This window comes from Mesoplodon mirus (assembly GCF_964341445.2).
Source record: "Mesoplodon mirus genome assembly, chromosome: 4".
Taxonomy (NCBI): Eukaryota; Metazoa; Chordata; class Mammalia; order Artiodactyla; family Ziphiidae; genus Mesoplodon; species Mesoplodon mirus.
In genome coordinates, this window is record NC_138979.1 from 102,243,040 (window position 1) to 102,257,995 (window position 14,956).

The window sequence follows — 14,956 nt, forward strand, 5'->3', positions numbered from 1 at the left end:
CCGTCAAAGATAAAGCATAACTGTTCTATTCGAATCTATAAGGGGTCATTTTCATCTTCCTGCTTTTTCATCCTTGAACTGGAATCAGCTTGTGAGCTTTCAAAGATTGGTGCCTGGGTTCTACTAATTTAAGTGCTCTGGGTCCTAGATTACTTTAAAGCTCCCAGATGATTCCCACGTGGGTCCAAGGCTGAGAATAACTTCCCTGAGGGAGATACACAATATATGTACGTACATATGTACACACACACACACACACACACAGAGGGAGACACTGCTCTAGTTGTCTGTGAAAACAACTTCCAAACTGGCCGATCCTGATCCACAAGATTTCTAAGAAAGTAAATTCTACATGCTTTTCATTAGTCTTTCTGTGATGTCAGGCTTTTAAAAATTTCTTTAAATCCTTTCTTCTGAGGGTTAAGCATATATTCTTTCATCTGTAGCTGCCCACCACATCCTGTGATATAGTATTTCAGAAATTCAAAGACATTTAAGTTCCTTTTTAGTATTCCCTCTTAGTTTTGCTTTATAAGTTGTTAAAAATGTTTAAAGATAGAGATTGAAAAGTTGCTAAATGATAGTTCCATATCCTGGCAAGTGCCTAAGGGAACAGTCAGGCTAGAAGCAGTCTGAGGAAACCAACAAGCCCTACTTACAGGTTTCAACAAGATAAAGGACTGGGCCAGCAAATTGCTCAGGAAGTGGTCGTGAGCCAATCGGATGCTTTCAAAGTCTCGAGTGGAATTGATTTGATGAAGCAGCTGTGAGAACTGAGACTCCAGCACGTCAACCTGGTAGACAGGTGGACGAATGGTTTTAGCACCTTGCATAGTCTAAGTGCTCAAGAACATCAGATGCCTGGGAGGATGAAACAGGAACTCTTTGCCCCCACTCACCTTCCTCCTATCCAAGCCCCTTTAAGGCTGAACGAAGACCCCCTTATGTTGCCTCGCCTTGTAGGAAGTCATCTGCCTACTTCCTGATGACCTCCAATGTCTTGGCAGATCTCACCCCCACACCCCTATCCCCTCTGCCGACTGACTTGGTTAAGTCCTATGAGATTCCAGAAGTTACAGCAAACTATAAAATAAGGGGCAACAATAATTAAATACTGCATTACTGATAAGGACCTTAACTCCTCGTGCTCCTTCATCCACTTATTTCCACTACCCTCTAAAATGCCCCCCAAGAAACATGCCTAGTGATACAATCCATGAATTTTCTCAAACTACAGTTTTTCACCAAATGCAGGATTCCTCTTCAATGACTCCTGCCAACCTCCTGGACTTTTTTTTCACACCCCTTCCTTCTACTCATCCCTCGACACAGACCTGGAGGTAGTACTGAAGATTATCCACCAAGAAGGCCATGTGATTTCTTAGGCGCCACTTGACTGCGTCCGTCTGGTTGGACTTGAGGTGCTTGCGCTGCATCTGGAGGGCCCAGCAGTGCTGCAGCTCAGCCTGTACCCGGCGCACGCTCAGCAAGTACTTGAAAACAACATTGTACCTTGACAGGAACACCAGACTATTCAAGATAAAAACTTCACCACCCACAAGCCCCACCTGCATGACAAACCCTAGGACTCTGTGCCACCCATTTCTCCCCAAAAGGCAGGAAGGATATAAGTTTGCCTAGAGATGGGAACATATAAACTGGTTTATTTATATGATGGAATATTGCACAGCCATTAAAATGAATGAACTTCAGCTGTACAACATAAAATGACTCCTAGTAATATGATTTTGAATAAAGGGAAATTTAAGAAGATTACATATAGCCTGATACCTTTTTTTGTAATGCTTAAAACAACTAAACAGAAAAGATATATATACTTTGGGGGAACATATATAGATGTTATAAAACTGTGTAAAAAGGATAGAAGGGACTTCCCTGGTGGCGCAGTGGTTAAGAATTCGCCTGCCAGTACAGGGGACACGGGTTTGAGCCCTGGTCCGGGAAGATACCACATGCTGCGGAGGAACTAAGCCCATGCGCCGCAACTACTGAGCCTGCACTCTAGAGCCCGCAAGCCACAACTACTGAAGGCTGTGCGCACCTAGAGCCCGTGCTCCAGAAGAGAAGCCACTGCAATGAGAAGCCCGCGTGTCGCAACGAAGAGTAGCCCCAGTTCGCCGCAACTAGAGAAAGCCCGCGTGCAGCAACAAAGACCCAACACAGCTAAAAATGAAATGCATATAAAACAAACAAAAATAAATAAATTTTAAAAATTAAAATTTATTTTAAAAAAAGGATAGAAAACATGGAATTTAGGGTAGTGGTCACTTAGGGTTGGGGGAGGCAAGGGGGCAGGGCTGGGAAGGACCACACAGGTAAATGGACATTACTGCCAGTGTTCTAGACTTTGTTCTAAAAGTGGTTCTGTGGCATTTGTGTGTGTGTATGAAGGAGGAAGGAGGGCCCTGCATGGACAAATAAGAATGTGTTGGGAACCAAGGACTTTGGTTGCTGTGATTCTCTGTCCCTGAAGCCCACAGAAGAGGAGATAAAATTGAGGGCTCTGTGGGGGGTGGGGTGGGGAGGGATAGGTTAGGAGTTTGGGATTAACAGACACACACGACTATATATAAAGTAGATAACCAACAAGGACCTCCTGTATAGCACAGGGAACTATATTCAAGATAATAACCTATAATGGAAAAGAATCTGAAAAAAAAAGAATCATATATATCTACATGAATCACTTTGCAGTACACCTGAAACTAACACAACATTGTAAACCAACTATACTTCAATTAAAAAAAAAAAAAAATCAAGGGCTCCCCTCACAGAGCTCTAGGTAGCTGCCTGATATTGAGCCCTGTACCGAGAAGATGCATGGGAAGAGCAGCTGATTCCTGGTGGAACTGGGCTTATGTACCAATTCTTAGGCCGGCCTGCATAAGATAACCTGATTCCATCTGCCTTTAAAAATTATTTCTAATGGAACAATGTAATGAAAATAGTACACCTTGTTTGTATTCTGATTTGAACAAACCCAACCATAAGACATTTTTTAGATAATGGGGGAAATTTCCATGTGGATTGGATATCAGATAATAAGGAATTATTGTTAATTTTACTGGGTGTGATAATAGCATTGTAGTTATGTTAAAAAGATGCCTTTTTAAAAAAAATTTATTTTGGGCTGCATTGGGTCTTTCTTGTTGGGTCTTCGTTGCTGTGCGTGGGCTTTCTCTAGCTGCGGTGAGCGGGGGCTACTCTTCGTTGCAGTGCGTGGGCTTCTCATTGTGGTGGCTTCTCTTGTTGCAGAGCTTGGGCTCTAGGTGCACAGGCTTCAGTAGTTGTGGCACTCAGGCTCAGTAGTTGTGGCTCGCGGGCTCTAGAGCGCAGGCTCAGTAGTTGTGGCACACGGGCTTCGTTGCTCTGAGGCATGTGGGATCTTCCTGGACCAGGGCTCGAACCCATGTCCCCTGCATTGGCAGGTGGATTCTCAACCACTGCGCCACCAGGGAAGTCCCAAAGATGGCTTTTTTGAATTGCACAGTGGTGGAGTGAAATGACATGTCTGGGATTTGCTTTATAAGGCTCTGGCCAAAAAAAAAAGAGGAGATGAAACAAACAGCGTGATGTTGCTAGTTACTGAAGATGGATGATGCGTCCGTGTGTGTTTGTGATAGTCCATACTTTTGTTTATATTTGAAAATTTTCAAAATAAAATGTATAGGAAAATACTTCTGAGCTTGATTTCTTCCAGGGTGTTAAGAGCATCTCAAGTGAGAAGGAAAGTGGACTGGGAGCTACAGAGGCTCTTTGGACAGAGTCCAGGCAGCTTACTGAGGTGCGCTGTGGGCTCTGTGTCTTCTCCCTAAACCAGCTTTCTCTTTCCAGTTTATGTCTAGTCTCTCATACCCTAAGCTTCTCTTCCCCCCAAAAGCAGAGGGTTACGAACAGGAATGGAGAGGATGAAGAGAGGCCAGAAACTGGCAGCCTGTAAATTGCTCATTATTTTGCAATTTAAACAAAGCTCTGATGGTTTTAAGGGTTTGACCCGCCCACTCATCCCAGCATCCACTACTCCTACTGTCTCACATTTGCAGCTTCACTTATTCATGTTATCTGTCCGGGCCCCGAAGGCATCTGAGTTTGCAGCCTCTGATTTATAGACTGTTAAAAACCAGCTGGGGGACTTCCCTGGTGGTCCAGTGGTTGGGACTTGGTGCTTCCACTGCAGGGGGCCCAGGTTCAGTCTCTGGGCAGGGAACTAAGATCCTGCAAGCTGCGTGGCATGGCCAAAAAACAAACAAAAACCAGTTGGCTGGCTATCTTGCTCCCAACCAGTTCTACTCCTGATAATTTCTTCTCGTGGAAGTAAGATGGGTAATAATTACCTGTGAGAAACTCAGAAATACTCACTTTTCCAGGACAGCAGGTGTGAAGAGAATGTGTAGTGGCCACTGCACTTTATAGGAAAGACCTAGGGCTGCCCAGCCGGATGCGGGGGCTTCCCGGGGAGAAGTTTCCCGAGAAGGCCCTTCTCTTGCCTGAGTAGCATCTGTTAAGAACAGAGAAGATGACTTCACTCATCTAGAACGAGAGTTTCAACAAGGTGAGGAACATTCATGAAATGAGCGCTCACTCGAACCTGCAGTGTCAGAAGCATAAAGGGGATACAAAGGGGACTTGTAGAAGGCAAGGAAACTCCCATGAGGGGTTCTCTTAGGAGGTCTTTTAGAGATTCTTTTTTTAGTCTTAAAGAACTGTGGCTATAAATAAACAGAGACTATTCCAGCAGCATGACAAAAACAAACCAAAACCATGGCCTGGCCATCTCTTAGCCTCTCCTGACTTCCTTTTTCTTTTATGTAAAATTAGGGTACTGGACTAGGTGATTTCTAAGGTCCAAAATGATATGGTTTCTGTGGAAGTGGATGGAAGCAGAACAGATGATGACCAGTAGGAGCAGAAAGACTCAAGGAAGCACAGCAAACCTTTATGCTCCTTTCCATGATACTCGATTGTTAAGTGCAACAGAGGGAGGAGGTTGTCATCATCTAGCAGCACCTTGTGTGCTGACTGTTGGAAGGCCACATTCACATCTGCAAGAAAGAACACATGGGCTGAGAGAAGGCTTGGCTATGTAACAAATCCCGACTCCTCTGGCTTTCCACCTCTCCTGCAGCCCGCCTATCACTAATAGTAGGATACGGTAAACAGTAGTTGCTTTTGCCTGATTAGCATGCATTCCTTTTCCTCTTGCTGATAACAGTGCCCTGGTTTTCCTTGGAGAATCACCCCTGTCCAGAACAATCCATGTAGTTCCAGTGGGGTGGACAATACCTGACCGTCAGGGTAGGCAGGTGACCCAGGAACGATCTACCTTGTTACACTATTTTGTTGAGGGATATGAACATGACCCAAGCCAGGCCAATCCAGAGGCTCTATTCAGACTCTGAAAGAGGGTAGCTCTTTTTTTTTTCAAGATAAACACGGACTCAGTAGGATGTGAACTTGGTTGCAGGCCATCTTGCTGCCATATGGAGCAGGCCTGTCTCAGAAGAAAAGGCAGAGATGAAAGATGGAATGACACCAAGTCCTGAAGGCGTCATGTAAGCCTTGGAGCAAAACTGCCTAGACCCATCTTACCTCTGACCTTTTCAGTTATGAGAATCAATAAATTCTCTTTTTTCCTTTGCTTAAGTGAATTTGAATTGGGTTTTCTTGCAACCAAGTAAGTCCTATGTAAGCACAGTGGACATCTGTTGTTTTATAGAGCTAGAAAAACGGTAACCCTGTCTCCCCTCCTGCCCCACTCCCCTCTTTTTTGACTCTGATCCTTACGTAGCTCTCCTCAAGTAGTCTGAATGGGAATGGTGATCCTTCCCATTGGTCAAAGGTGAACACTTTACTGAAGTAGGTATGTCTTCCTTTTTTTTTTTTTCTGCACCTTGTGGCATGCGGGATCGTAGTTCCCCAACCAGGGATCGAACCCGTGCCCCCTGCAGTGGAAGCGCAGAGTCTTAAACCACTGGACCACAAGGTAAGTCCCCAAAGTAGGCGTATCTTAATCTGACCTCTTTGATACAGGGATAGGTATATGATCCAGTTGGGCTAATCAAAACCCTTTCCCTGGAATCCCTTAACTTGCTACCAGAGAGACCAGGTTTGACTCCCCCAGTAGACTCTGTGAGGTATGTTCCTGGGAGCTGCTGGTGGCCATGTGGCCAGATGGGACTGGAAGGCCATCAAAGAGCACACAAGAGGCACAGACAAGATAAGGTAAGAGAGAGAATCCTAGCAATCCCTAGTTTTAGTTCTCAGGACCAGATATATCCCCATCCCACTGGAGTTAAAGATACAATAGCAAATACACTCCCCTTTTCCACCTAGGTTAGTTTTCCATCACTGACAGCCTCAAGAGTTCTAATACAACAAGTGGCAATAAGTCCCAATATGGAAACTTCCCTGGCAGTCCAGTGGTTAAGACTCCACGTTCCCAATGCAGGGGGCACGGGTTCGATTCCTGACCAGGGAACTAAGATCCCACATGCCACATGGCGTGGCCAAAAAAAAAAATCTCAATATGTCCCTTAAGAAATATATGGCTATAATATGATGAGATGAAATACTGGTTTGAAGGCCTGTACCAACCCTTCCAGGAAGGGTCACGAGCTGAAGCTGCTCCCAGTAACAACAGTGTGAGCCTACCTGAGTGACCTTCCATCTTGGAAACACTCTCTGTAACTCACTAGGCTGCTCTTATGTGGACCAGGCCTAAATCGTTTGGCAGCAGCTAAGAAATACACTACAACTTCAGTAAGCTGGTAATTCTTGGGCCCCAGGGCAATTACCATGTTCAGTTACTGCAGTGGGTGGTGTTTTTAACATGTGTTGAGCTGTATCAATGAAGGCCTGAAACAGTTCTCCACGTCCCAGAAGGTAAAAGTCTTTAATGATCTGCAGAAAGAATTTCCATTTACAATTCAGTAGTCCAGCAGAGCTTTTCACTATCCTAAGAGAATTATGCATATAATTTCCAGTTTCATCAGTTTGAGCCCAACCTACAAAAGGTCGTAGGCTTTTGGCATTTTAAAGGGGCGTGGCAGTAATGGCAGGATGACTGGTGTGTCTTTGATATCATTTATTCAATGAAAGCACAATAATGCCAGAAGAAAGTAAACAGCCGAAGCTTTGTACTGTAATAAACCTGTAGCACTAGATGGAGTTTGCCCACTTGGATGAGGACATAAGGAGCCACTCTGGAAGTCTGGGGACAGGCAACCAGTACTCTCAGGAGAGGATAGAGAATAAAGTCATTGTCCACCAGCATCATTTTAAGAGTTAAAAGAACAGTTAAGCTATTACCTTCAGCTGACCCAGTAAATCTGACTCTTCCACCATCAGCTTCCAGAGATGCTGTGAAAAGAACCAATAAAACAGGGTCAATTGAGGACACAGGGTGGGAAGGGGAAGCTGGGACGAAGTGAGAGAGCAGCACTGACATATATACACTATGAAATGTAAAATGGATGGCTAGTGGGAAGCTGCTGCATAGCCCAGGGAGATCAGCTCGATGCTTTGTGACGACCTAGAGGGGTGGGATAGGGAGGGTGGGAGGGAGGCTCAAAAGGGGGGCGGATATGGGGATATATGTATACATTTGGCTGATTCACTTTGTTGTACAGCAGAAACTAATGCAGCATTGTAAAGCAATTATACTCCAGTAAAGATGTGGGGAAAAAAAAAAAACAGGGTCAAAGTTTCATTACAATGAAAACTCCTATAAAGAATGGTTTTGTACAAATCCAGCAAGGTATTGGAAAAAAGAATATATACCATGACCACACTGGGTTAATCCCAGGAATAAAAGTTTAACAGTTAAAAAAATATATGAGATGGAAATATTCTGGAATTAGATAGCGATAATGGTTGCACAACATCGTGAACATACTAAAACCCACTGAATTGTACCTATTTTTAAATGGCTCAAATGTTTAACTTTGTTGTGTGAATTTTATCTCAATGAAAGTTTTCATATGAATATAATTCACTACATTAAAGATTAAAAAAGAAAAAACATGATCACCTCAATGGATGCAGAAAAAGCATCTGATAAAACTCAACATGTGTTCATGATTTTAGAAAGAAAGCAAACAAGGACTAGAAGGAAGTTTCTTTATTCTGATAAAGGGTATATACCAGAACCCCACAGCAAACAACCTATTTGATGGTGAAACATTAGAAGAAATTCCTTTAAAGTCATCTAACATTGTACTAAAGACTTGCCAATATAGAAAAAGAAAAACTGAAAAGGAAGAAACAAAACTGTTATTATTGACAGATAATATCACTCACTACCTGCCACAGAAAGTCCAAGAGAACTGACATATAGATTATTAGAACTAGTAAGAGAATTCGGCAAGCTTGATGACTGAGATACAAAAAATCAACTACATAGCCGTTACCAGCATCAAAGGATCCTGACTAGGATTTGCCTGGTGAAGTGATCAATGTTGATTCAGGATTCCTGGAATCTCCACCCTGGTGCTCATCCCCTTTGCCTTCTCTCACTGGAACTGATACAGATTAGGAACTGGCCTTTGGCCCTTCTCTAATACACAATACTAGACGAAATAGCTGACATCCCCAGAGGAATATAAGCACACAGGTCAAAATAATTAGACATGAGAAGAGTAAAAGAAATAAAACAGACTAGGTAATACATACCATCTGAAGCAGAAGTTTTAGAACTGAGTGGCTAGTATAGTAAGATATCCCCTGTAAGACTGAGGTTTCCCATACCCCAGCTGTTCAGAGTACTGCCTGTTACGGGCGCTTCTGGCTAAAGGAAGCTACCTTGCCCATGGTTCCCTCCTGAGGAACCAATTTCTGATAGATGCAGAGGTACAATGGCCTAGCCCTCTAACCTCAATTTGGGACATCTCTGAAGGGCCATTCTAGCTTCAGAGCTCTGCATAAGATGGCCAAGTCTTCTGCTGCAACCACATCACAGTTTATTTCCCCTCTCTACTCAATCCTGCTTCCCTCACTTCTTGCCAAATCTCAGTCACAAAATCTGTTTCCTGGGGAAATCTGATCTTTGACACAGACCAAAAATTTTAAATACTCTTTACAAATATGCTTAAAGAGGTAAGTGTAATAGCAATATAAATATACAAAAATAAATCATAAAAAGGAACCAAGACGCTGGATCAATTGAATATCCATATGCAAAAAATTAAAACTTGATCTATACCTTGCACCACATACAAAAATTAACTCAAAATGATCATAACCCTAAATGTAAAACTAAAACCTATAAGTTTTCTAAAAGAAAACAGAGGAGAAAATTTTTTGTGACTTTGGGTTACACAAAGATTTCTCAGACACAACACCAAAAGCATAAGCCACACACAAAAAAGAAATTGATAAAACTGGACTTAATCAAAATTAACAGCTTCTATTCTTTGAAAGACACTGTTAAGAGAATGAAAAGACACGTCATAGACAGGAAGAAAATATTTGTAAGTCACATATCTGATAAAGGACTTACATTCAGAATACATAAACTCTCAACAGTAAGAAAATAAAACAAAAACAAGAAAAAATGGACAAAAGTTTCAGACACTTCACCAAAGATATATGGATGGCAAACAAGTGTATGAAAAAAATTTCAACATCATTAGTCATTAGCGGAATGCAAATTAAAACTACAATGGGGGAATAATCCAAATGTCTATCAACAGATGATGAGAAAACACACTGGTATGAACAATGGGATACTACTCATCAATAAAAGAGACTAAACTGTCGATACATGCAACATGGATTAATCTCAATTATGCTGAGTAAAAGAATATCTAGGAATAAATTTAACCAAGGAAGTGAAAAATCTGTACAACAAAAACAACAAGTCTTTGTTGAAAGAAATCGAAGACAGCACAAATGGAAAGACATTCCATTTTCATGGATCAGAAGAATTATATTGCTAAAAAGTGTATACTATTCAAAGCTATCTATAGATTCAACACAAACCGTGTAAAAATTCTTATCAAAATTCCAAAGGCATTCTTCACAAAAATAAAAAAAGACAATCCTAAAATTTGTGTGGAACCACAAGACTCCAGACAGCCAAAGCAATCCTGAGAAAGAATAACAAAGCTTGTGGTATCACACTTCCTGACTTCAACTATACTACAAAGCTAAAGTAATTAAAACAGTATGGGACTTTGGGACAAGATGGCAGAGTAGAAGGGCCTGAGCTCACCTCCTCTCACGAAAACACCAAAATCACAACTAACTGCTGAACAGCCATCGACAAGAAAGTACTGGAACCTACCAAAAAGATATTCTACTTCCAAAGACAAAGAGGAAGCCATGATGAGACGGCAGGAGGGGTGCATCTGTGATACAATCAAATCCCATACCCACTGGGTGGGTGGCCCACAAACTGAAAAACAATTATATTGCAGAAGTTCTCCCACAGGAGTGAGAGTTCTGAGACCCACGTCAGGCTCCACAGTCTGAGGGTCTGGCATCGGAGGAGGAGCCTCCAGAGCATTTGGCTTTGAAGGCCAGTGGGACTTGATCACAGGAACTCCACAGGACTGGGAGAAACAGACGCCACTCCTGGTGGGTGCACACAAGGTCTCATGGGTACCAGGACCTAGGGAAAAAGCAGTGACCTCATAAGAGCCTGGGCCAGACCTACCTGCTGGTCTTCGAGGGTCTCCTGGGGAGGCAGAGGGCAGCTGTGGCTCACTGTGGGGACAAGGACACTGGTGGCAGAGGTACTGGCTACTCATTGGCGGGAGCTGTTCTGGAGGCCACCATTTTGATGCCAAGATCTCACCCCACCCAACAGCCTGAAAGCTACAGTGAAGGCATGCCTCAGGCCAAACAACCAACAGGGCAGGAACATAGCCCCACCCATCAGCAGACAGGCTGCCGTAAAGTCTTCCTGAGCCCACAGCCACCTCTAAACCCACCCCTTGATCCAGCCCTGCCCACCAGAGGGACAAGACCCAGCTCCACCCACCAGTGGACAGGCACAAGTCCCTCACACCAGGAAGCCTACACAAGCCTCTTAGACCAGCCTCATCCACCGGGGGGGAAAACACCAGAAGCAAGAGGAAATATAATCCTGCAGCCTGTGGGGCTGCAAACACAGAAAGTTAGATATAATGAGGCGGCAGAGGAATATGTTCCAGACGAAGGAACAAGATAAAACCCCAGAAGAACAACTACGTGAAGTGGAGATAGGCAATTTACCTGAAAAAGAATTAGAAGTAACGATAGTAAAGATGATCCATGATCTTGGACAAAGAATGGAGGCACAGATGGAGAAGATACAAGAAATGTTTAACAAAGGGCTAGAAAATTTAAAGAACAGACAAACAAAGATGAACAATAACTGAAATGAAAAATACACTAGAAGGAGTCAATAGCAGAATAAATAAGGCAGAAGAACAGATAAGTGAGCTGGAAGACAAAATGGTGGAAATCACTGCCACAGAACTGAATAAAGAAAAAAGAATGAAAACAAATGAGGATAGTTTAAGAGACCTCTGGGACATTAAATGCACCATCATTTGCATTATAGGGGTCCCAGAAGAAGAGAGAGAGTAGGGCCTCAGAAACTATTTGAAGAGATAATAGCTGAAAACTTCCTGAACATGGGAAAGGAAACAGTCACCCAAGTCCAGGAAGCGCAGAGTCCCTTACAGCATAAACGCAAGGAGGAACACACCAAGACACATATTAATAAAAATGACAAAAATTAAAGACAGAAAATATTAAAATCAACAAGGGAAAAGCAACAAATAACATACAAGGGAATCCCCATAAGGTTATAGCTTATTTTTCAGCAGAAATTCTGCAGGCCAGAAGAGAGTGGCATGATACATTTAAAGTGATGAAAGGGAAAAACCTACAAGCAAGAATAATCTACCCAGCAAGGCTCTTGTTCAGATTCAACAGAGAAATAAAAAGCTTTACAGACAAGCAAAAGCTAAGAGAATTTTGCACCACCAACCAACTTTACAACAAATGCTAGATGAACTTCTCTAGGTGGAAAAGAAAAGCGCACAACTGGGAACAAGAAAATTACAAATGGTAAAGCTCAGCAGTAAAGGCAAACAAACAGTAAAGGTAGAAATCATCCATACACAAATATGATATCAAAACCAGCAATAGCGAGGCTTCCCTGGTGGCGCAGTGGTTAAGAATCCACCTGCCGGGCCTCCCTGGTGGCGCAGTGGTTGAGAGTCCGCCTGCCGATGCAGGGGATACGGGTTCGTGCCCCGGTCTGGGAGGATCCCATATGCCGCGGAGCAGCTGGGCCCGTGAGCCATGGCCGCTGGGCCTGCGCATCCGGAGCCTGTGCTCCGCAATGGGAGAGGCCACAGCAGTGAGAGGCCCGCATACCGCAAAAAGAAAAAAAAAAAAAAAAAAAAAAAAAAAAAGAATCCACCTGCCAATGCAGGGGACACGGGTTGGAGCCCAGGCCCAGGAAGATCCCACATGCCGCGGAGCAACTAAGCCTGTGCGCCACAACTACTGAGCCTGCGTTCTAGAGCCCGCGAGCCACAACTACTGAGCCTGCATGCCACAACTACTGAAGCCCGCATGCCTAGAGCCCATGCTCTGCAACAAGAGAAGCCACCACAATGAGAAGCCTGTGCACGATAACAAAGAGTAGCCCCCACTCACCACAACTAGAGAAAGCCCATGCACAGCAATGAAGACCCAATGCAGCCAAAAATAAATAAATTTATTTATTTAAAAAACCGCCAGCAATCGTGAGAAGAGCGGAGTACAAATGCAGGATACTGGAAATGCATTTGAAATTAAGAGACCAGCAACTTAAAACAATCTTGGATATATAATAGACTGCTATATCAAACCTCACGGTGACTGCAAACCAAAAATCTACAATAGATATACACACAAAAAGGAAAAAGGAATGCAAACACAACACTAAGGATAGTCATCAAATCACAAGAGAAGGGAACAAAAGAGGAAGGGAAGAAGAAAGACCTTCAAAAACAATCCCCAAACAATTAACAAAATGGCAACAAGGACACACAAGTCAAGAACTACCTTAAATGTAAATGGATTAAATGCTCCAACCAAAAGACAGAAACTTGATGAATGGATACAAAAACAAGACCCATATACATACTGTCTACAAGAGACCCACTTCAGATCTAGGGACACATAGACTGAAAGTGAGGGGATGGAAAAAGATATTCCATGCAAATGAAAATCAAAAGAAAGCTGGAGTAGCAATACTCATATCAGACAAAATAGACTTTAAAATAAAGACTGTTATAAAGAGACAAAGAAAGACACTACATAATGATCAAGGTATAAATCCAAGAAGAAGATATAACAATTATAAATATATATGCACCCAACATAGGAGCACTTCAATGTATAAGACAAATGCTAACAGTCATAAAAGGAGAAATCAATAGTAACACAATAATAGTGGGGGACTTAACACCCCACTTACATCAATGGGCAGATCATCCAGACAGACAATAAGGAAACACAAGCTTTAAATGACACATTAGACCAGATGGACTTAATTGATATTTATAGAGCATTCCATCTGAAAGCAGCAGAATACACATTCTTCTCAAGTGCACAGAACATTCTCCAGGATAGATCACAAACTGGGCCACAAAGCAACCCTTGATAAATTTAAGAAAATTGAAATCATATCAAGCATCTTTTCCAACCACAACGCTATGAGATTAGAAATCAACTACAAGAAAAAAACACAAATGCATGGAGGCTAAACAATATACTATTAAACAACTAATGGATCACTGAGGAAATCAAAGAGGAAATTGAAAAATTCCTAGAGACAAATGAAAATGAAAACATGATGATTCAAAGTCTAAGGGACACTGCAAAAGCAGTTCTAAGAGGGAAGTTTACAGCAATACACTCTTACCTTTGGAAACAAGAAAAATCTCAAACAACTAGAGAAAGAAGAACAAACAAAACACAAAGTTAGCAGAAAAAATCATAAAGATCAGAGAAGAAATAAATGAAACAGAGACGAAGAAAACATTGCAACTAAAAGCTGGTTCTTTGAAAAGATAAACAAAATCGATAAACCTTTAGCCAGATTCATCAAGAAAAAAAGGGAGGGACTTCCCTATAGTCCAGTGATTAACACTTTGCCTCCCAATGCAAGGTGTGCGGACTCAATCACTGGCTGGGGAGCTAAGATCCCACATGCCTCGTGGCGAAAAAACCAAAACATAAAACAGAAGCAATATTGTAACAAATTCAATAAAGACTTTAAAAAAGGTGCACATCAAAAAAAAAATCTTTAAACAAAAAAAAAGGGAGAGGGCTCAAATCAAAATTAGAAATGAAAAAGGAGAAGTTACAACAGACATCACAGAAATACAAAGGATCACAAGAGACTACAACAAGCAACGATATGCCAATAAAATGGACAACCTAGAAGAAATGGATAAATTCTTAGAAAGGTACAAGCTTCCAAGACTGAACCAAGAAATAGAAAATATGAAGAGACCAATCACAAGTACTGAAATTGAAACAATGATTTTAAAACTTCCAACAAACAAAAGTCCAGGACCAGATGGCTTCACAGGCAAATTCTATCAAACATTTAGAGAAGAGCTAACACCTATCCTTCTCAAACTAATTCAAAAACTTGCAGAGGAACACTCCCAAGCTCATTCTATGAGGCCACCATCACCCTGATACCAAAAGAGACAAAGACACGAAAACCAAAGATACCACAAAAAAAGAAAGCTACAGGCCAATATCACTGATGAACATAGATGCAAAAATCCTCAACAAAATACTAGCAAACCGGGACTTCCCTGGTGGCGCAGTGGTTAAGAATCCGTCTGCCAATGAAGGGGACACAGGTTTGAGCCCTGATCCGGGAAGATCCCACATGCCATGGAGCAACTAAGCCCGTGTGCCACAACTACTGAGCTTG

General features: G+C 42.3%; 1 protein-coding gene across 3 annotated transcripts in view; it reads right to left on the reverse strand.

The window, feature by feature from the left end:
- Positions 1–14,956, reverse strand: part of TUBGCP4 (tubulin gamma complex component 4) — a 58,911-nt gene that overhangs the window by 4,033 nt on the left and 39,922 nt on the right. For all 3 annotated transcript variants that reach the window (XR_014293717.1, XM_082617370.1, XM_082617371.1), the window contains 6 exons: positions 7,330–7,380; positions 6,816–6,921; positions 4,956–5,063; positions 4,381–4,519; positions 1,335–1,512; positions 660–794 (listed from right to left, as the gene is read on the reverse strand). Coding sequence is in view for 2 of the 3 variants with exons in the window: in XM_082617370.1 (XP_082473496.1) it covers positions 660–794; positions 1,335–1,512; positions 4,381–4,519; positions 4,956–5,063; positions 6,816–6,921; positions 7,330–7,380 (717 nt within the window). In the remaining variant the exon portion in view is untranslated. The remainder of the gene's footprint in view (positions 1–659; positions 795–1,334; positions 1,513–4,380; positions 4,520–4,955; positions 5,064–6,815; positions 6,922–7,329; positions 7,381–14,956) is intronic.